Source organism: Grus americana, chromosome Z (assembly GCF_028858705.1).
Source record: "Grus americana isolate bGruAme1 chromosome Z, bGruAme1.mat, whole genome shotgun sequence".
NCBI classification, from domain to species: domain Eukaryota; kingdom Metazoa; phylum Chordata; class Aves; order Gruiformes; family Gruidae; genus Grus; species Grus americana.
Window position 1 is genome coordinate 32,609,560 of NC_072891.1, and position 23,569 is coordinate 32,633,128.

General features: G+C 36.8%; 1 protein-coding gene across 14 annotated transcripts in view; it reads left to right on the forward strand.

The window, feature by feature from the left end:
* KDM4C (lysine demethylase 4C) overlaps positions 1–23,569 on the forward strand; it is a 268,964-nt gene that overhangs the window by 233,684 nt on the left and 11,711 nt on the right. For 11 of the 14 annotated variants that reach the window (XM_054809237.1, XM_054809233.1, XM_054809234.1 and 8 more), the window contains 2 exons: positions 3,654–3,839; positions 10,979–11,149. In XM_054809237.1, coding sequence (XP_054665212.1) covers positions 3,654–3,839; positions 10,979–11,149 — 357 coding nt within the window. Of the gene's footprint in view, positions 1–3,653; positions 3,840–9,327; positions 9,436–10,978; positions 11,150–17,187; positions 17,271–23,569 lie in introns of those variants that run through there. The other 3 variants (XM_054809252.1, XM_054809241.1, XR_008574612.1) reach the window with 3 other exon arrangements.

A 23,569-nucleotide genomic window follows, 5' to 3' on the forward strand; every position in this document is an offset into this window, starting at 1 on the left:
ATTTGTATGCTGTAAAGCCCCAAGTGAGAATATGAGAAATACATTATTAGTTAGAAACTAGGGAGGAAAGAATTCCCAGTATGGGTCAGACACAGCACAGTTCAGTTTACTACTTACAGCTAATATACAGCTTGGTATGTAGCTCAGCTGAGGTTCCAAAAGTTTATGCAAAGCAGGTTTTTATAGTTTGTTCTACTTTTATTCTGTGTATTCTGATTGCATTAATCAGAAATGGTAGATTATCTGTTTGACTTACATTTTCAAAGATGAAGGAGCTTTTTCTCCTATCTCTAAATGGGGCCATGCTGCCTAATACAGTTATGCAATGTGAATTTGCTTGTACACCAGACTTTTATTTGTACATATGTATACTTTTCAAAATTTATGTCAAAGTTTGAGACTCATTGTAAAGCTGCGATACATCTGCATCATCGTTTCAGTGTCGTATGTGTACAAAAGATACAGCATCTTACAAATAATAGGAAACATATTTCATTATGATTCTTTTTGTGCTTTCTGAAAGATGACTGATTTTCAGATTTTTTTCTGGAATTCCATAAGCATAGGAAGAAATAGGATTTTTTTTTTCCCTGCATGTACAGTAACTTGTTTTTTCCCTTGTTCATCTGCATGATCTTAATCTTTTTGATACCTGAAGAGTGTAGCATAAAAGATTAATGTATGTTTGGAGTTAACTGATGTAACAACTACCTTCCTTGTATTTGGCAATGAGATGGATTCATCTCATGGTTAAAACACAGGAATTACTCTTTCTTCATGTGATTTGAAGTCTGCATTCACACAATTACATATGGTCAAGCAGTATTCCTTTTATATAAGAGTAAATCTGAAGTAATTTCACTTTTCATCAGTATTACAGTAATTTTACACCAGCAGGGTGGAAAACAGAATATAGTCAATAGTAATTTGATGGCTTTTTTTTATAGTAATTTTTTCAGTACTTTCAAATTGCAACTATGAAAAGTACTGTGAGAAATAACTTTTCTTATAATATGTCAGTTTGTCTAATACAGTCTTATTAAGTTAACCTAAACTTGCTGTCTGGAAGAGAACAGGTAAGTTGATCTCTTTTACAGAGAGCAATGAAGTTTGGCTCTAATTTCTTTGGATTTGGCCAACTCATTTAATGTGTTACATTTTCAGTCTTCCTGACTGCACTTCCAGCTTCCCTTACAGCATCTCTCACTGTCTTCATATTGCTTTTATTTTCCTCAGCTTCTCTACTTCTGAAAGGTGGTAAGACTTAAAATACTAAAATACAAATACAATTGTACTTATATGTATGTACATATAGTTGTAAGTGTATCTTTTTCTGTAGCATTACTCATGTATTGTAAAGTTTTAGATTTCTACATCTCCCAAATGCTGAAAAAACCGACAGCCACATTGTAATATTTGCCTTGCACAAATGCAGCAAATAATTTAAGGGGGTCGGCATTTCCTGCTGTAACATACTTCCTTAAGTTACTGCTAGTTTAGCTGCACTTTACTATTTTTATCCCTTTTCCCCATTCTCTGCATTTTGTTTGAACTGCATTTTTGGAATGTTTCAGTCAGACCACGTAGCCAGGTTTTTTTTATTTGTTTTGTTTTGTTTTTTAAATACCAATACATGTTATTACTTCAGCATTTCTTCTTCTGTTAGGCAAACTCATGAATTTGTGTGTATATCTGTGTGAAAAAGCATTCAGAAGGAGCTGTGTATTTGCATGAACTCAGTGTCTAGACATTACATGCAATAGATTTCAATTGTATTTTCTTTCTGGAATTCCCATGTTACTGCGTTCTGAATATGTATATATATAAAAAAAATCCTTAAGCGCCCTCAAGAAACAGTTACTTATCTGAAAATGGCTTCATGCACGTGAATACAAATGCACAATGAGATATCAGCATATCAGTGAAGTCTCTGGAACATTTCTTTTGATGGCAAAATCATCTTTACCTCTTACTAGTCTTTCAGACCTGATGCTGCTACAGCAGACTGAGCTGAGTTCTGGTCCTTTTAGTGAACGATAGGTAAAATTTTTAAGTTCCAGATGCTACTTGTGCAAAGCCATGCAGGTTGTTGGCTTTCAGAGTGTGGATATTGAGGCAGAACTTGAAGAGTTTTTCACATTCAGAATGATGTGTGAGCTAGAACCCTGCATGACCAATGCGCTTGACAGGGCTAGTGCCTGCAAAAAGCATTCTTTCAGTCACAAACCGAGTGTCAGAAGCCATTGAAACTATGTAAGTGCTGAATTATACAATAAAATTTCTGCAGATTTTCTTCAGAATATGGGAATTAATAAACAGTAGAACAAAATTCTCTGGTAACCTGGGAAGAACAATTTGATGTGAGTTAATCTGAAATACTTTGAATTATTAACCATGCAGTAAAAACAAATCAAAGTTATTCTTGTGTTCCCAGCATAGGCAGACAAGACGGTGTTTAACAAATCAGTGACTAGCAAATTTAGAACAAATGGAAGTAATCACTATTCCAGCAGTATGTTTTCAAATTATTGAATTCACTGTTTTGTGTCATTAAATAAAATATCTGTATTTTAGAATAAGCTGAGATCATTTTGTGATCATCAGTAACATTTGCAGTTTTGTTAGCCGTGATGAGAGTTATCAGAGGGTATTTCCCATATGTGATATAACACAGTTGTCCATAGAAGTTACTAAAGTAATGATTCTATCTAGTGTGTTCGTTAATAACTTCTGGTGGCATGATACTGGTCATCTTGTACTTTGTCTTTTTTAGCATGGTGGAACTTATTTCCCAGACTTAGTTAACCTAGCTTATGTCCCTTCATTTTTTTCATGTGGGCCACTTACTCATGTCATTTACAAAATAGTGATGTGGTCTCCATTTTAGCAAAAGGAAAAAAAAAAGTGGAATGTCTTGGCAATGGTAAGTCTGTTGACATGACATGGGGAAATGCAGCATACTCAATCACCATTATATTAAATACACAACCAGTGAAAACCAGACTAGAAAAAAATGAAAAGGGGCTTAGGAACAGCCTTCAGCTGTGGAATTATGCAAAGGCTTGAGATAAAGAAAACATTTCTAACTTTGAGGAGATTTATCCTTTATAACAGGTTATCTGAGGATACTATAGAAACTGTTTCATAGACATGTTAGATTAACCATCTCCCAAAGACCAGCTTCAAAGTAGGGGGCTAGGTTAAATGGTACATGATAGTTCTATCTAGCCCTGTGTTTCTGTGGGCCTATTCTCTTTGTGTCTTGCTGTCACTTTTTACAGAATTAGGTATAGGTTTTTCAATTTACCTGTTTTAGGAGGAGCAGGTTCATCTTTTAGAGGAATTTGAAAACGTGTGTATGGAATTTGAAATTAAACTTTTAAATAGCTATCTATATATCAGGTTTTTTACTATAGCACCAGAACAGATCATCTTCACATTAATGTAAAAAAGGCAAAAATGCTATCATCTATTAATTATCATATTAATAAGTTACCTTGTAATTCATAAATGCTAGTTCTTTTGCCATGCATATTGCAAGGTATAAAATGTAATCAGTGAAGCACAAACAACTTTTCAGTCCTTGAGATACATGCAGAAGTCACTGAAGTTGGGGTAGTATGGTAAATCTTCTGTTTATTTTGCTTTTACAGAAATGTATCTTCTGCAGACAGAGAATTAAGAAAATCTCTGGTGCCTGCATTCAGTGTTCTTATGGTCGCTGCCCAGCCTCCTTCCATGTTACCTGTGCCCATGCTGCAGGAGTGCTGATGGAACCTGATGACTGGCCATATGTTGTCTACATCACGTGTTTCAGGCACAAGATCAACCAAAACGTGGTAAGGAATTTATTTCCTTATTTGTTAAAAAACAGAATTGCAGAATTAAAGTATATTTCCAGAGAAAATGGAAGAAAGGATCTACACCATGTATTATAATAGCTCCATCTATCATATTTCCGTACATAGCAAACTATTAGATCTTGAGGATTTTTTCTTATGCTGTTACCTGGGAGAAATGATACTTGATAGACCTAACACATTTTTGTATTAGAGTCGTTGTTGAATGTATTGTTTTGACAGCCAGAACAAGTCTTCATTTTTCTGTTTTGTTAACCTGGAGTGTATTACAAATACCCAGATCACAGTATCTTGCAAATACTCACAGATACTGTGAGATAAAGGATATGGTGTATATGTAAGTTCTTTGTTCCGCAGCCAAACAGTGTCTTGTAAATATTCAATTATAATTATTCTGTCATCTGGCAAAGTAACACTGCTATGTCATGAAAATTCATGTTATTCTACGCCTTTTTATTTCTAGTCTGTGCTGAGGATGAACTTTTAATTTTAGATGAGACACATGAAGAATTAGTTATTATTGTCTTGTTGGTTTTAATGTCTTTATTCAAATGAATTGTTACTATCTCAGTTAAGAAAGATCTCTTGCCATTTATCTTGGGCTTTTAAAACTGTATTTTGTTTCCTAGCAAACTAGAAGGACTTAAAGTAGTGTTATTAAGGAAATAGCTAGGTCAGTTAATCAAGTTGAGAATTTGCAAATTGCAAACTTTTTATCTTTGTACCTTAGAAGTGAAAGAAATAAACTCAGGTAATGTCTGTATAATATATGTCTGTCTTTCAAGAGGTTATCAGTGAATCTTTGGTCTTAATGACAAGACTGCTGAACAGTAAGATCTTCTTTCAAGTGCAGTAAAATGTAATGCCTCTCAACTAGAGTAATCAGTCAGTCCTGAGCGTTCAATCTGCTGGTGGTTCTTAAAAAGGGAAACAAATTGTGTGTCCATGTTTAAAACTTCCTCAGAATTGTTAAGCCTTTTACAGATTTTTATTTTCCTAAATGAATTAACATGTGAAACTGGTACAATTCATGTGGTTTCTTCAAACATTTGTCAAGAAAAGGAGTTTGGTTTGAAAAACAAACTTAAACCTCTATCTTTACAGACAACTTAAGATACATTTCTTGGCTTTCTTGCAAAACGTTATCATAAATTGAAAATTACTGGATTAAAATCATGGCCCGTAAAAATAGGGCTGTTCTTCCCAAATATTTTATAGTATTTGTTTGGGACAGGTCTTTAGGTATTGGGATTTGGTTTCAGTAGCTGGGAAATCATTCCCTGATCAAATAGGACTTTCTGCCTAATACTTTCTCCTATTCCTACTTCATATCTATATTGCGGCCACTTCCTCAACCCCTTAGTTTTTCCAACTTCCTTTAGTATATCTGTCTCTGATGCTGGAGTCCCCTTATACTGTTAAAGAATACATGCGATTTTCTTCACCTTATTCTCTTTTATGATACTAAATGGTAAATGTGCTGCAGTTTCGGATTATTTCTTTTATATTTATACTGCACTTAATATAGTGGTATAGCTGTCCTAAACAGACTTTTTTCTGGTATTTCTGTGTTCATGTTAGTTATTTATAGAAATACCTACAAAATATTAATGAAAACCAGGTAGGTTGTTTAAGGAGAATTTGCACTTTCAATCTAATATAAAAAAGTGCAGACTTTAGCACTTAACTGTCTTAGTGTATGCTTTCTCTGGAACAGAAAAGGAGTTATTAAATAGCTCTTATTTTGAATGGTAAGAAGCAAAACATATGCTTGTCTGAAAAAAACACAGTAGTAACAGAGTGACATGGAATCCCATAAAATCAAGTTTTTTCTTAGTGATTTTCTTGACCTTTATTAGATAGTGTCAAAGAAAAAAAATAATCCACCAACTATGGAGAAAGAGGATTTTGTGTGGCTACTATTTCAGAGATTGTGGGAAGGATGTTCAAACTAGCTTGGAATGAGACTATCATGTCTTTTTCTGAAACTCAGCACCAACCTGTTAGGAAAAAAATCTGTATTATTAACGTGTTTCATGTGGCTCAAATCAAAATCAATTTTGCAGAAGAGAAAGAAAAATTATGCTTTTGTGTTTTTCATTGGGCCAAAACTTGGAAAGATCAGCTATTTTGTTAAAGAATCTTTTTCTGTGAAATTCTTAACTTACTCCTGAGACAAAGGAGATTGCCATATGTTTGTATATGCTTGGTTTTATACTCTGTCTTTTGGATAATTAATCTAATCACATCTTTAAGCCTTTGGAAGTTTTTTCACCATTGGTTTTCTTGTTATGCTTTTCTTAGCTATTAGCTATTCCTTCATGCAGAAATTACATTGCTCTTCACCATTAGGCATAGCAATGTACCTTCCTTCTAATGAACTTTTTTTTGTTTGTTGTTTTATCTTTCTTGCTTGAAAGCAGAACACAGGAACCATGCAGACTGAAATATTATACTCACTTTGAAAATTTTTACAGCAATCAAATAGTTTGTCTTGTCACCAAGAAAAAATAATCTCTTCTGGTATTTTAACAGTTGAATACATTGTACATAAAGCAAGGACACTGTGATTTCTCCTCATTCCATGGAAACAAAATTAAAATTGTCTGATTTTTTTGCTAGTATAGCCTCTAGATATTGTGCCTAATAGCTCAGTGAATACTTGTGATTGCTACTTTCTTCCAGTTTAAAAAAAACCCAACAAACAACACAAAACTCAATAACCAAAGGGTGGCTTGTGGGCACTAGGAAAAATTGTGACATATATCTATAGTGGTATTGTAATATGTAAATCAGTGAGGGTGCTCAGCAAAAAAACCTACCGACGTACCAATAAATATGTATTATTACTGGTATTAGTGTATCTCTTCACCTCAGGCAAGGGCTTATTGCAATGATGAGGTGGGAGTATACATCGAAATTATTTGTGGCTGTGATTTCAAGCAAATTGTGTCCAAATTATTTATCAATATACTTTCACAAGTCTATTACACTATGGATCGGATTCTGTATTGTCTTCAGGATTTTTTCCTAGAGTACTATTTTAATGTCAGCCATGGAAAACACTGGTGGGTCTTCTGGTGAAAAATCATCACAAAGACAATCAAAAAGAAAGCATAATGTTTGTATCCATATAGTGCTGCCAAATGAAGTAAATATACAAATACTAAGAAGTGGAGTTTTTAAATGTTGATATGACTTTTAAAAAATATGTTCTTGTTTTGAGTCTATGGACTCAAAACTAAGTATGCCTCTTGTATTTGCTCAAGGTAGAGGTTTAGAAATAACACGAAAATTAGCTAGCAGTAAAGTTGTTTCATAAAGAATGGTTTTGATTATTCCCGTCATGGCCTATATTATTGTGTTATGTAAATTGGAATGTCAATATGCAAGGAAGGCTCTGTGATTTACTGCTTAACAGACAGTAGGTCATGTTTTTTTCATTTTTACTCATTGACTGTGCTTGTCTCTGGGCATGAAACATATCCCTCACACCTTTTTGTCATCAAACTGCAAGAACACTTGGAAGTACAGTTGAGAACAGGTGCTGCAGATGTTTTTTGTCTTGATTAAAAGAACTCTTTCATACACAAGGAAATGAGAAGAAGAAGTTGTTTGCAACAACACTAACAGGAAAAAAATCTCCAAGGGATCCATACAAGATTTGCAAAGACAGCACTGAGGGTCAGAGAAAGCTAGGTGGAGGCAAACATACCCAAAGGTGATATTTGATTTGGAAAGTGGGATCAGAAAGGCCATCTAGGCAGCCCCAGTTACATGCATTTTGAAAGACTGTCTTCAGAGGGGCCAGATAAGGGTTGCAAAAATCCACTGGATAGGAGTTGCAAAACCATACTGGTTTTGAGCTATTTCAAATTATCTTCTGCTGTTATCGGCCAGTTCTTACCTCTGTGGCACACAAGGAATGAAGTGGTGCTGTCAAATAGAAACCGTAGATGCTTTTTCTGTTGAATACCTGATTAATGCAATGTCCTTGTTTGCCAATGTCTGCTAACTACTACCAGCCCCATAACATTCCAGAGAGACTAAGGCATGCCTCAGGAAGGACATACTATTCAAAAATCATGAGCCGGCATATTTTTTAAATGTCATGCATCATTTCTATGCCTAAATTGCAGTTCTGAGGAGTATGCTTAAAATGATGAAATGAGAGTTATGTTCCTGTATCAAATAAGTCTCAAAATTTTGAAGATCTTCCATTAAAAAAATTGTAGTCTGAGAAGGTTTCTAGATATTAGGTGTACATCAGATGCCTATATCATAATAGTTATTATGATTTCATATAAATATAGTTTATATATTTTATTTAACATGATTTTTGTGTCCTGCCATACAGAAAATGAAGGAGAAAGTAATTTTCTCTCTTATCTTTTTGAAGTTTGCACACAGAAGGGGAGGTTAACAGTTTTTTTCCTTTGTATCTGGTTGTTTTCTGTATTTCTACCACTATCTTAGTTCATCATTGGCTTAGGTACTGTTAAAGAAAATCATGCTTTTTAAACCACAGCTTTCTCAATAATCTGGTAACTACCACAACTGTTTCTTTAATCTGATAGACTCCTTACATAACAACTGTCCTTTCTGATCAAAAATGACATTCCTAACATCGATAAATTTTTAAGATTTTCTGACAGGAAATGTTTTCTGGGACATGCAATCAATTACGGAGCGTGCTTGTCAATATTTTTACTGAGAAATAAATCAAGAATCCTACCAAGATAACATACTAAAAAATAATCTTCTCCTTCAGCTAGGATGCATTTCTGGTTTTTATTATTTGTCCTAATGAGCAATGGCATTTCTTCTCTGAAAATTGTATCATTAGATAAGCCTGTATTGTCTCTTGAAATATTGTATTTTGCCTTCCATCTTCTCTGAAGAGTTCCATCTTCAGGCTATAAAAACATTCAAACCTTTTAATAGAGGTATTTCTCCTTGGGCTTCTGTACTATAATATCAAACTTGTTCTATCATCTCATGTAAGTAAATCAATTAATACTTTCCAGTTTACGTCTCATTCCACCCCCCACCCCCCCCAAATAAGTGAATAGACTAAAGTGAAGAATTGAAAGGTAAGTTAACATTTATGTTTACATATGTTTTAAGATTGGATAAAAAGTGCTAACTGACATGTTACCACTCTTGTGATAATACCAGTAAATTGTTATTTATGTAGTTAATTCTGCTACTTGTCTGTACTATAGAAAGGTAAAATGTGGAAGAAACTATTTTGTTGTACATGTAAATGGTTAAATTGTGAGTATGCTCAGAACATTATTTCTAGGTAAACTTGAAAATGCTTTAGAAACTTCATTGGGTTTTACTATCTGAGGTGACCTCAACTAAATCCTCCAAATGCGTATGTCAAGCAGAGCTCTGACAGACAGAGATTTAGTGCACTGTCTCCAGAAATGGTACAGAATATTTGTACTTGGTTTGCCCTTAGTTTGCAGGAGCAGAGAGATTTAAAAATTTTAAATCCCAGAAATTGGTCCAAGAAAGAGGCACGATAGTGACTACAGTGTGTGCAAAACCAGAAGTGTTCAAGTTTAGGGTGAGTTTTTACTCTTCCTCAAAAGCATGGACATTATAATTAATGCTTGGAGTCTAACAGTCCGATGCTGTCCCTGGTTTTCTCTTTGATATTAGTGCTAAAAATTCTACAGCTGTAGCATTTTCCAGATTTTCATAGGCACTTTTTAAGATTATTATATTGATTGATTGAAGAATTCACTGCTTTTGCAGGTTTGAAAAGCAGTGCTAGGAAAGTAATTACTTTAGTATATGTAATAAAGTATTTTCATGCTGTTTATATAAACATTTCTAATAAAATCTTGCATGCTTAGTATACACCAGTGTAGTTGCCCCTTGTAGTAGCATCTTCCATTATAAGAAAAGTTTAATTGATACAGCTTGATATATCCAAAGTCATAACAACTCACTTTTGTGTAAACAAATGGACTTTGTGAGGTAATGAATAGACATCAGGATCATAAGAAAAAGTGCCTTCCATGTGTTATTAGGATGAGAAAATCTTGATTTTATTTTTCCTGGTGGAGAAGGTTTCTTTTTAAGTGGAAGGTTTATGGAGATACATTAATTGGGAGCTGATATTTAACAGCTGTCTGCATCATGTGAGCTTCTGAGCATTTGCTCACTTAGAAGTTCCATTTGTTTTTTTTATTTATAGAATCCATCAAGCAGTTATTGATGTAGAAATTTTGCATAGTTTAACAACCCTTCTACTCTTCTGATTGACATAACTAGCTCTGGGGAATCTTGCCCAGAGAAGCTGTGGCTGCCCCATCCCTGGAAGAGTTCAAGGCCAGGTTGGATGGGGCTTTGGGCAACCTGGTCTAGTGGAATAATATCCCTGCCCATGGCAGGGGGGATGGAACTAGATGATCTTTAAGGTCCCTTCCAACCCAAACCATTCTATGATTCTATGAGTCTATGAAAAGTGAGAAATGAAAAAAATTATTGTTACTGATTTACTAAATAAATAACTGATGAAGACTAATCAATGTTGTCTGAAGTTTAAAAGCAAAAGTTCTGCACAGTATGGGGTAAGAAGTTACTCAGATACACTGCTGTACACAGGTCTGCCAAGAACTTGTTATGCATTTAGTTATTGCATCCCATTCAGCAAAATATTAAGCTGTTATATAGAATCATACTGAAATCCAGTACTTAAAAGTCCTATCATTTAACACAATGCAAGACCATAGTCTGAGTTCATCATATCTTACCTCTTCAAGCAAATTCTACAAATTATTCTACAAATAAAATTTACAAATACTGCTAATGATGTGTTATTGATCTAATACAGAATAGTTAGAAAGCATCAGTTGCAAAAACATTTTTTGAGTGCTGTGATTTGTTATTCTTCAGATGCCATTTGTTTTCTCATAAAATGCAGAAACTTTGTATATAAAACAAATTTGTGTGATCATGATTGGAAGGAATGATTTTGCATTTGAAGTTTTTATGTTGAGTGGTGAACAGTTACCAATTCTGTTATGAGACTGATAAATATCTGATGAGTAAGCTGGTATTTTAAAATTACTTTTTACTTTAAATTCTTCCATTTTTTCAAGAGAGCTAAAGCATGTGAGAAGGCCATTACAGTTGGGCAGACTGTCATCACGAAGCATAAGAATACACGATACTATAGTTGCAGAGTCATAGGAGTGACATCTCAACTTTTCTATGAAGTCGTGTTTGATGATGGCTCTTTCAGTCTGGATACTTTTCCTGAAGACATTGTAGTAAGTACTTTCTCTGATACTTGTTTTTTCTGGTTTGCTTTTCTGTTTTTTTTGGGGGGGGGGTTGGTTGGTTTGGTTTTTGTGGGGTTGTTTGTTGGTTTTTTTTAATTAGAGAGTTGGAACCTCTTGAACTACTTCTTTTGACCTTGAGGAGCTAATGTCTTAAAATTCAGTTCATGTTTGTTACTTGAGTTACTTATTACTTTTGCTGCTGAAAATCATTATTTTCTAATGGGCTTCTGAACCTTGGTTGTTCTAATTAGTCTTTGCCATTTGACCAAATGAATCAAAAGTAATCTTGCAAAGTCTTTTAATTAAATAAGAAATATGTATTTAATAAAAGATATGGGAGAGGGAATTCCATATATCCTTATCTGTCTCTCAGAGATAACTTGTAAAAATTCCTTGCTGAATAGAAAAATCCTGCTGTAATGGGAAGAATAGCTCTCAAGAATCTGTTCTAACAACTTGTTTACACCTTCTGATATTTAGTTTGTGAGATTACATTATTAATGATAAAAACCATCAGGGAGAAGAATGTGTAGTTTATTGCATTTCCAAAAAGCAATTGAGATTTTGATTTCCCTTATGCACTTTCATAGACTACCATGGTTTTCAGAACTGTTAAGGACCACATTGTGCACTTAGATAGCCCATATGAACAAAATTTGCAGACAACCAGGGAAAGATTCTGTTGCCCTCCACATTTGCAATGAATCCATTGGATGTTAACCTTCGTTGTGTTCATCAGATGCCGCTTGACGTCTTTGTCACAATATGACTCTAATCCTTGTTTACTTTAATGCTCCTATGAGTCTTTTTTGCGCTGAACTGGTATTTTTGGTGTACCTCCTGCTAATAATCTCTCAAAGTTAGAGTCTTCAGTGAATGCTGGTATGCGAAAATGCTATTTATGGCAAGACCACTTGTCACTTAGCTCTGTGTCCTGTTCTGTATGTAGTGGGGGAGAGTCTGGCATATGCAGCAGTGCATAAGAATGCATGCTTTGCAGCTCAAGGGGCACAACCCTTAGCAGTACTCCATATTCTTCTCCTGTGAATGTCTTTGAGCTGTTCTGTTTTCTGCAGGCCTGGAAGTAGCATTGGCTGACAGAAACATCATTGGAAATGATACTGTTTTTCTTAGAAGCTTCTTAGTTATTGAAAAGTCTGATGCCTTTTGAAAATACAGTATTTGAAAGGGTACATTTCAGAGCAGTGTATGGGGATTGAGCTGTTTACCTCCCACCGGTCTTAATAGGAGACAGCAAATCCCTGTTACATGTCTTTGCAAATTTATCCTTTAATTCGAAACACTCTGAAAGGCTCCATTAATGATCAAAGACATTCTGATTTAGGATGATCAAGATATTAAGCAAATGTGGCTGTATTGTTATTAGAAACTCCTCTTTTGTGTATCCCTGCATCAAGGATCTGGTAAGGCAGAGAGGAGAAATTGCTTGCCGCCCTAGTGGGGCAGTCTGATCCGGAGCTAAGAATAAATGTAATCAGGTCTGGATATGCCTCAGTGCTTCTCAGATAGTGGATGAACAACATATAATTGTTTGATGGAAACACCAAACGAATTTCACATTCCTTAGAGAAATCTTGTTGTGTTTTCATTAGATAATATACCTGCAGCAGTTACTGGAAGGGAAAAAAAAAATGTTTTTTCTTCTGCCTGGACTAAAACTTGCTAATCCATGCAATGTGCGTATCAGGTGTTAGTGCCGCTGGGAGGACTTATTCATCAAATCTGGTGTGAAAGCAATGTTGCTGCCTATTGAAGAACTTATTTTTCTAATCTGTTTTCACTTTTCAACTAGCTCACAAAGATAGCAGGAGCTTTCTGCTTTTCCAGTATGTGCTGAATCCACTACATAATTTCAGCTCAGCTCACAATAGACCGCAATTCCAATGTTCAGGCACAGTGATTTATTTTTAAGGAGGAAAATGGGGAGCAGGGAAATTTCAGTCTCGAAGCTTCATGAAACTCTGCTTGCGTGTAAGCATTCAATAACTGCCAAAGCAGGTTATATATACATTGTTCTCCTCTCATTTGTATTTTTCTTGGTTTGTTTTAGCATTTGCTAAATATATCAGTTGGGTTTTTTTTAAGTGTAGGTGTTGGATATAGGCATAGCTATATAGATTTTTTTTTTTATTTCAAGATATTGCTTGAGTATATATATACCTGATTTCTACCTTGTCAGAATTTCTTAGAATAATCACTCCTCTATGACAATGTTTAAACCCATTAGATAGCTTGTTGATGTGCTAACCAGTCAACTTTCCCTCAACCCTGGGCTGCATCAAAAGCAGTGTGACCAGCAGGTCAAGGGAGGTGATCCTGCCCCTCTACTCTGCTCTTGTGAGACCCCACCTGGAGTACTGCATCCAGCTCTGGGGGCCCCAGTACAAGACAGACATGGAGCTGTTGGAGAGAGTCCAGAGGAGGGCCACGAAGATGGTCAGAGGGCTGGAGCACCTCTCCTGTGAGGACAGGCTGAGAGAGTTGGGGTTGTTCAGCCCAGAGAAGAGAAGGCTCCGGGGAGACCTAATTGTAGCCTTCCAGTACCTGAAGTGGCCTACAGGAAAGCTGGAGAGATTCTTTATCAGGGGGTGTAGTGACAGGACAAGGGGTAATGGGTTTAAGCTGAAAGAGGGTATATTTAGATTGGCTATTAGGAAGAAATTCTTTACTGTGAGGGTGGTGAGGTACTGGAACAGGTTGCCCAGAGAAGCTGTGGCTGCCCCCTCCCTGGAAGTGTTCAAGGCCAGGTTGGATGGGGCTTTGGGCAACCTGGTGTAGTGGAGGGTGTCCCTGCCCATGGCAGGGGGGGTTGGAACTAGATGGTCTTTGAGGTCCTTTCCAACCCAAACCATTCTATGATTCTATGAACACAGCAGGTGTAAGAGGGTGCAAAGAAGTATGTGGGTAGACTTTTTTGCTGGAAGAAACAGCAGGACAACTTCCTCTGTAAGTCATGGCAAGACTGCAGTGAGGGGGGATAGTACGTGATATCTTAAAAGAGGTGAGATGACAGCTTTAGCAGTTAATTTAACAATGCGTGCACACAAGTGGGGAGTGCATGTTGTGCAGTCTTGAGTAACTGCTACCAACAGACAGCACGTATGTGTGCCGCTTGCCGCTTCTGAATGCTCTGTAACATGTCACACAGTCCCTAGCTCAGCACCAGGAGGAGTAGTGCCTTGCCCAACAGGCTAGATGTCAGTTTCTAGATTATGCATCACAGAGTGTCTCAGTTCTTTGGCCTGATCAGTTAGGGAGGGTGTCCCATGCTGGTTTTGTTTTTTTTTTTAAAACCTGGTGGACATATCTCCACTGGCATATCTTGGCAGTTTGCTAGAAATGAATATTCTAGTTATTGAATTAGGAGTTTTATTTGTTTCTTTATGTATTCTGGCTGTCAATAATGCCTTAACAGCACGTGTAAGTAAAATATATATATATAACCTGAAATTAGAGCCAAGGATGACATTGTTCCCACATTACCTTATTAAAATTACAGCTAAACAGGCCTTGCAGTATACTTAGTCGTGGCAGAAAGATCCCACGAAATTATATTGATTGCAAGCAAGAGAGGAAGAAAAAAAATAATTGCAGAGTCAAGCATACTTTGAGTCTGTGGGGAGGTCTGATTACAGGAGAGCTGAACACACGTCTCCTGAAATGGCAGACACGCTTCCAGGCCACTTGCCCTAGTAAGTACCCTGGTCCTCCAGTGACCAGTTTACACAGAATTCTTTGCTATTGTAGTTTCACCTTGTGGTTATCAAGCAAACTAGGTGAACAGAAATGAGTGTACTTAGTCTTGCTGCCATGACATACCTACACGATGGTTTAGTTCAGTATTAAGTGTATAAATGTAGGAGTTCTCTGTTGACAAGGTAAAGTTGATCTGTGGGTTGTCATGCCCACAACCCAAAATGGACTTTACTTATTAAAATCTATAAATTGAATACCATCCTAGGTGGTATTGTAACTTATGGAATGCTGCTGTAAATGTTCTTTATAAGCAAGAGTATCTTAAGAGTTGAGGAAGGGAGATGTGTTTGGAAGGACCCTTGGATGCTATATTCAGGAATTCATGAGTTTGTTTTGCAGAACCACATTATGGTAATTTTCTGAGGTCCCAATAAAATCCAAAAAACATACTTTTGAAAAGGTGTATATTAGTTTAGGTTAAGACATTCTGACTGCAGCTATCAAAAGCAGGAACAAGAAATTATTTTTGCATGTGCAAGTTGGTCCATCCAACATCTTGCCTGATTTTTTTTTTTTTTTTTGGTGTACCACTGATTTTTGAAGTGGATGCCACCTTCCCTGAAAAAAATTCAAGCATGAAAAAACCCCACCAAGCAGTGGATTTTTTTAACATCCCAGCAGTGATACCTGGAATCCTTAACAGAATTATGCTGATACTTATGCAAGTACCTTCTTTCAGTAGTGCACCCAAGAGAGCCTTCAGTGTGAAGAGAGCAGAGGAGATGAAGCTCTATTTTTCTGTATCTATCCATACTTTAAATTCACCGCTGGCAGGGGAGGAAGGAACAGGGCTATTGAGAACTCTGACAGCCAAAGTACTTCACTGAAATTACCACGAAGGCTACAACTTCTTACAGTGTGCCTAAATTTCACAAAGCCCAAAATTATTATCCTTTCCTTTCTTTGTAATAAAATGGAGCACATTTTAGTTCCCAGTATTTGAAGAAAAACTTGCAAGTATGATAACAATGTAATGTGAGAGGCTATTAAAAAAAAAAACCCAAACCACCAAACTTTTCTTAGCCAGGGACCTTCTTTGCAATCCTCTACCTCTGTCTTGGCCCACAAATGCTCACTTTACACCCCTACAAAATTACAAAATGAAAGCTCTGACATCTCATGACCAACACTCTAATGTATACATATGCTGTGTGCACAGGCTTGCTAATTAACCTATCTTTCTTGATGATTGTGGACTCACTGAGATTCTGAATGGTCCTTCCTGGCCTAGATATCTGGCAGAGATTTGAAGCTGCGTGGGGATTTATAATCTTAGAAGTTGCTCAACATGAGGTGAACTAAGTGGGGTAAAGTCAAGGCAAAGGGGTCAGGCTGAATACAGATTATCCCAATGATAGTATTACTAGACTAATGGGAGACAGAACAGATTTACTTCATCCTCCTCTGAGATGTAGAACTAGTGGGATTTAGCTAGATATTTCCTCAAAAATTATTTCCGTCACAGGCTGGCTAAAGGGAACATAAGTTTAAACCACAATGTGCCATTATGTAGGGAGGATTTTTTGCATGTGCAGGTTAGAAAAGATAGCACTTCTGGGGGCCTTGAGTGTCAATGCTCAGGATGTAGCTTCAAGAACAAAGTCTTACTTTGTTACAAGAACTTCTCCCTAATGGCTTTGTCCATGACTACTAACTGGTGCAATAAATATGTGTTTGCATATGTCAATGTGGACTCTCAATCAGCTTCTCAGTTTCCGTATCTGTTAATAATTTTGCTACTGCTTTTGAAAAAACATACTGCTTGAACAATGGACATTTGGAAATACTGGACAAGCATGTAAGTCTTGACAGTCCATTAATGTCCACTTGGATATAAAAAATATAAGATTTGTTTCTAGTCCTAATAATTTCCAAAGGATGCTGTGGTTTTTTGAAAATCTGTCATATAAACCAGACAAATGTAACTTTTCCTCCATCAGTCTTGTTTGGCATTATAAATGACTAAACTCCTGACTAGTTTCCAGCATTTTTCTGGTGATTTCTTTTCTGTATGCCTTTCTTTACCTCTTCTGACAACTGTTTTCTGCTTGTCTACCTGTTCAAATCAAAACTTTAAATAGTAGTGCTTACCTGCCTCCTTGTATGTGTGAAAGATCCACGACTTCTGACAGACAATAGTAGCTAATGGTTCAGTTTTATTATACTGGCTTGTAAATCTGTAACGAATGGGTAAGGAAATTATTTCTGTTATAACTGTTGAATTCATACTCTTTCTGGGCAATGTATAGATACTTAGGATGCACTCCAGTATCACCATCACCAGCAGCGTCTGAGACTGTGAAATAGAAAATCAAGCAATCCATTTCTGAAGGTAACAAAAGGATAGATCGTATTTGGTATAAACTTAGTCAAAAAGTCCTCAAAACTAGTTGTGATATGTAGGAAAAGAGACTTATGAATTATAATAGGTTTAGCAAGCTTTTTTAAAGTTATTATTCCTTAATTGAGACAGCGTTGAGCCTCTGAGCTGAATAATGAGCTACTGTGTTGGGTTGACCTTAGCTGGATGCCAGGTGCCCACCAAGCCACTCTATCATTCCCCTTCTCGGCTGGACAGCGGGGGAGAAAATAAGATGGAAAAAACCTTGTTTATCAAGATAAAGGCAGTTTAATAAAGCAAAAGGCCATGCGCAGAGGCAAAGAAAACCAAAAGATTACTTCCCATCAGCAGGCGATGTCCAGCCACTTCCGGGGAAGCAGGGCTTCAGTACGCGTAGCAGTTGCTCCGGAAGACAAAAGTCATAAATAATGAATGCCCCCCCTTCCTCCCCTTATCTCTTAGCTTTTATCGCTGAGCAGACGCCATACGGAACGGAACGTCCCTTTGGCCAGGGTGGGCCAGCTGTCCCAGCTGTGTCCCCTCCCAAGGTCTTGCCCACCCCCAGCCTGCTGCTGAGGGGGGCAGAAATGTTGGAGGGACAGCCTTGATGTGTGCCGGCACTGCTCAGCAGCAGCCAAACCCTGGTGTGTCACCAGCACCTTGCTGGCTACCAACGCACAGCACAGCGCTGCGAGGGCTGCTCTGGGGAAAATTAACTCCATCGCAGCCAGAACCAATACAGCTACTCATTTTGGGCTGGCACAATTTTTTTTGGAAGCGTTATGAAATTACTGCTCTGTAGTTGAAATTATTACTCAGCAATTTGTATGATGGGACCACTGACTGACAATTCTGAACAAATCTGGAAAGCAAGTTTGAGAGCTGCGTGACATGTCTGTGAGGAGAAGGCTTGAGTTTCTTTTCCTGGTTAGATGGATTTGTAAAAAGTGTGTAGGATTTTGCATTCTTGTTCTGTGAAATACTCCAAGAAGTTAAATACATATATGTTTTGAAGAATTTATTTCAAGTTCATCTGAGGTGAGAAATTTATTTTAACACATTTTTGTAGCTGAACTTTTGCACTGGATTTGCAAGCGCTACTACACAGAATGCTATGCTTTGCACGTACAACTCATTGTTTGCATCTTCTGAATACTAACACAAATTAATTCCTGTTTTTAAAACTGTGATCATATTAAGTTAAAATCAGACTTTTAAAAAAGCAAAGACTAAGTTCTAAGGCTTCAGACCGGAGGCTTTTATTCCATCATGAATCCTTGAAGCTGCAAAACATCAGAAGATGCAATAGTCTGATTCTAATCTGAAGCTTGTTGTACCGTACTATAACCGTATTGATTTAAGTGAGTTACTTTCACTTGCCAGCGTTATGGAGAACAGAAATTATTTTTCTGTGGCTCTTGATTTTTCTTTGTTTCCTGTTGCAGTAGAAAGACAGACAACTTAATAGATAAGCATAAAAAATGAATATAGGATAGATTAAAGGCAAATTAAAGCTTCAAATATAAGTATTTTCTTTCCATGGTTTCCTGTGTATAATGTCCTTTCCACTTTATAATGGAATGTTTTATGGATCCTTATCAATAATGATTTTACATGAGTTGACAGTAACGTCCCCACAGCTCAGCAGGAGAAACAAAATGGAAGATAATCCATTACTTTGCAGTTTATGATGAGATGGCTGACTTTGCAGGGAAGCAGGTGAGAGACAGAAATATATTACAATGCTTCTTGTCTTTGCAAAGTGAGTGTGCATCCATGTCCGGAACCACAAGGAGAACAGCTGTGATGAGCATGTGGAGCACAGTGAAATCCCTGGAATTGCACAGGAACTGTTGAGATGAAGTGGGACTGCTGGGAGTGGGGGACGAGCATTATTTTCCCTCCCACCTTTTTTCTGACATAACCCAGGAATCGTAGGATTTTCAGATCTGGGAAATTACCCTATTTGTTGTATGTTTCATGAGCAAAATATTTCCAGATTTGCGGGAGGGGGTGGGGGGGTGGGGGGCAGTGTAGTGGTTGAAATAGTAACTTTCTAAGCTGAAAGGGAAGTAAGAAATTTTTAGATGTTTTCAGGAATGCGTCACCCAGTTTGACTTCCAGTTTCCCTTTGGTGAAAGCATGTAGTCACTTTATAAGAGAAGATTCAGTAACATTTTAAGGACAACATCATATACATAAATTCAAAGTGTTTTTGTACTATGCATTCAGTGATCCAAGGCTAAATTTTTGAATTACAGTAACTATTCTGTTAATCTGGTGATTTCACTGAATTTATACCAATTCAAAACCAGAATTGCACTCCTGGGAATCAGGCCTGCTCTTTCAAATGCTAATGCACTGTGTAAATTGCCGTTCCCGTTTAGATAAAAATCTGAGTGTGGCAAATGAGCTACCACTCTCCTTTTCATTCAAATCATCTTGGAACGTACGAAACCTAATTTTGTGTTTCTAAAAATTTGCATTAACTACTGTATACTATCATTTCCCCAAAGAAAACATAGTTTGACAGTGTGTTGAGATCAGCAGTTGTTTTCAGAGAGTTTCCACAATCTGTTTCTGCATTTCCGCTTTAATGGCGTTGGTAGATATATTCACTGTTTTCAGCTGTGGTTACATTGTTTGTCAGTATGACAAGCTTTTCTAAATCGGAGGTGTTAGCTGTAATCACGTTAGTCGTGCTCCTTATGAAACAATCACTGGTGGGCATGACTCTGGAAGCTTAATCACTAGCACTCAGGTTGAAAGTTAATGTTAGCTGAAGTAAGGTAGGCAGAGGAAACAACTTGCATTAAGTGCGTTTGCAGAATGGCCTTGGGGACATTGCAGCTCCATGCTCGGGGCTGTTCAGAGGTACCTTTCCTGCTCTGCCACGGGAGCCTTTTTCTCTCCTGGGTCTGTACAGCAAGAGCTAACTCTTCCTGACAGCGTGGTCACCCTGTGCTTAGTCCTGCACTCCTTCCCTTTCAAGCCATCTTCAGCTGGTTTCTGTCAGTACAGAGAGTGCTGTCTCTTGGCAGGTACCCCTAGTACCAATGAAGTAGGATGTTAAATTTAACTCGGGTCCTAATTTAAGGGGAAAATTTAGAAATGACCGCTGCAGTTCAACTAGAGTAAGCAAGAGGGGACCATTTCTGTGCAAAAGCCCAATAATCAGGCCCAGATTTTTCCTACTTTTTCATGTTACAAATCTCGGGACTAGAAATCTGTTTGAAATCTTATCAGTGAAAATCAGATGTAGTTAGTGTGTTTTGTCTGTGTTGTGAGAGGTAATTTGATTTTGTGATTAATACCAGAATGCTTGTTTGCTACAAATTGAAATGAATGTGCTATGAATTGAATTTGCTGTGAAATGAATTTCAGTTCCTCCAGAATAAGAGGATAGAGATGTTGGTTAGTCGGTTTCGGAGACCATGCATGAATTTTAAGTTATTTTTCAGAAACCATGGAATTCCTAGGATAAAAGCCCAAACGAGTCGATATTTTGGTTTGCTCCATGCAACTTGTGGTTGGATAGACCGATACTAAGGTCTCAGGCATTCTTACGGATTTAAGCAATGTGGGGAATGACAGAAAATGGACAGTTTCTATTTCGTGGTTTGATTTTAACAATATGTATAAATTTACGAACAAACGCAAGATGAGTGATAGTAAAAAAATATGTGGCTACGCAGAATAGGAAGGCCAGGTTTATTGCAATTACGGAGTGATTTAGCTCTAGTTCGTCATTTTGGTATCTGTTTCTCTTTGATCTTTGAAACCTCAGGGCTAGATTATCAGCTTTCAGTCTGCCAGGAGGAGGATTACAATATTGTGCCATGGCCCCTTTGCATCAGGGATGGAACGATACGAAAGGATCTGTATCGCCAGGCATGTTGCGGGGCTGAAGCCAGGCTGCTGCTTACCTCTGTCTTTTGCCATTCCTTCTTGCCAAGTTGCGTGACAGCAACATAGTGGGATTCATAAGAGCCCTCTGATACAGAAAGCCACAGCAGCACAATAAAATGGATTCTTACACAGTTTTCCTGCAAGACTGCTGTTGATTGATTGGAATATATTTTCCTGGAGGGTTTTGATGTCATATGCAAGAGAAGTAATGAATAACTTCAAAGGATGAAAAATATATTCAGCTAAAATAATTGTTACAAATAGTAGTTTTAAGCTAGCATTTAAACTCTCTTTAAACTGATAGCATCCCAGGAAGAATAATACCTATCAGGTTCCGTGTAAATACTATTCCTTTACCATTAAGTAAAATAATTTATACAATTTCTGTGTATTTCATTCTGTTGCTGTGTTACAGAGCCATACAGCAAAAACAGGATTAGAAGTATGTGCTAGCTCACAAAACTTGTTGCAAGAGCCACACTTAACCACATTAGCCCTGTATTGTTTTTGTCAATTATACCATCAATGGTGTTTGACAAAAATTTGAATAAATAATGAGGCCTTTTGTGTTTTGTTTTGGAAACAAAGCAAACCAGCAAGTAAATCCCAGGAATACAGAGGAGATGCAGAAATTTTTGCTAAGTGACTTTGAGAAAAATGCTGTGATTTGAACACAATTTAAACAAACAAAAATACTGTATTTTGAATACAGTCTAAACTATAGTGATTTGAAAAATAATAATAATTTGAAAATTATTTAACAAGTTCCAGAAGAATGAAATGGTTCAGAAAAGAAAAAGGCTACTCTGCGTGTCTAAAGAATTACTTTAAATGATGCCAGTTTATGAACGTAAACCTCAAGTTTGTAAAACAGTGCAGCTATAAGGGAAGAATTTATGTTTATTCAGATAGGTTAGTGGTGAATAAGAGTAAACTTCAAGAGTAAACCACTTGCAGATAATATTTCCACTTAATACGGTATACCATAGATTGATTTTCCTTCAATATCTTTTCAAGTTTTTGGCATTATTTTTTTATACAAGGAAAAAGCAATGTCAATCTTCATTGTATTGTTATAGATATATACATGTATATAAATGTTTTAGGGCTATGTTAAGGGAAAACTGGTCTGCAGTAATATTCATCAGCTGTAGAGGAGGGTCTTCACACTGTTACTTAGGGATTGCAAAGATCTTTTACCTTGCCGTGTTCCATTATCCTCTTTCCTATTAAGCCCACTGTAGGAGCACAGCTGCGAGAACTGAGTTTAGTAATCTCCCACAGAAAATATTCTGATCTGATCAAGATGGAGATTGATTTTGTTCATCCCAAAAGTATGAGTGGGAGGCAAAAGCAGCATTTAAAACAACACATACTAGTCTAGGTTATCAGTTGCAGAATTGAATCGGGGGGCCTTCATCATCAGAACTCTTCTATTGAGTCAGGGTGGTATCACATCATCAAAACAATTAACAAGAGCCTTGTGATCTGGCAAAGTTGCCCCCTGATTTGAATAGACAAGTATTGGCATTTTTCCATTTGAATGTGATTGTTTTCTAGCAACAATTTTAAATATTTGACTACTGTTGGGTTTACACCTCCTCTAAAAGATGCCATATGGGCCACATTTTCCTCTTTTCAGACAAATTCTTGAGATGCAGTAACCAATGTTATTGCTATGATATTAAATACAATATTAACCTTATGGCCATTACTTAAAGGCATTAATTGATCCCTTCTTCAGCAATCACACTGCACATTCACCGAAGACTGAATCAGATTTGGAAGGAATTGGTTGCATTTAAGCTCCTGAAGGATCAAACACTGAGCTATAAGCTGACTGTTGAAAGGGAGAACATTGTACTACCTAATGAAAAACTTTTCCTGCTTCTAGATTCAGGAAGAATGAAATGATGGGGGTTTTGTGTGTTCAAAATATTCAGAAATCTTTCTGAGAGCTTTTTTCTTTCCATGTATTTAACCCGAAAAGAATTTTTTTAAAAATAAAATTGTTATTAAATAATATATTGCAGTCTCTAGGTCTTTTTTGTTCAACTCCTGCCTTCCTCACTGTAGAAAAATCCCTCAAACTGAAAACTTACTGCTTTTCATTAAATACTCAAATATTCTACTTCAGCCTGGCCAATATTTTCCTTTTTAAGATTTCCTCTCTATCTAGCTTTCTGTCAGACTGGAAACTCTGTAAATTAACATTGACTGATATTTGTAGTCACAGAATAATTTCATAGTTTCCTACTACGATCTTGTCATGAAAGACTACAGTATCCTTTCTACGATTAATTTAAATTGTAGGTTTCTTTTAGCCAGTGCCTGAAGATATGAGCCAGTTTAGCCCTTTTGACTTCAAGGATTGCACCACA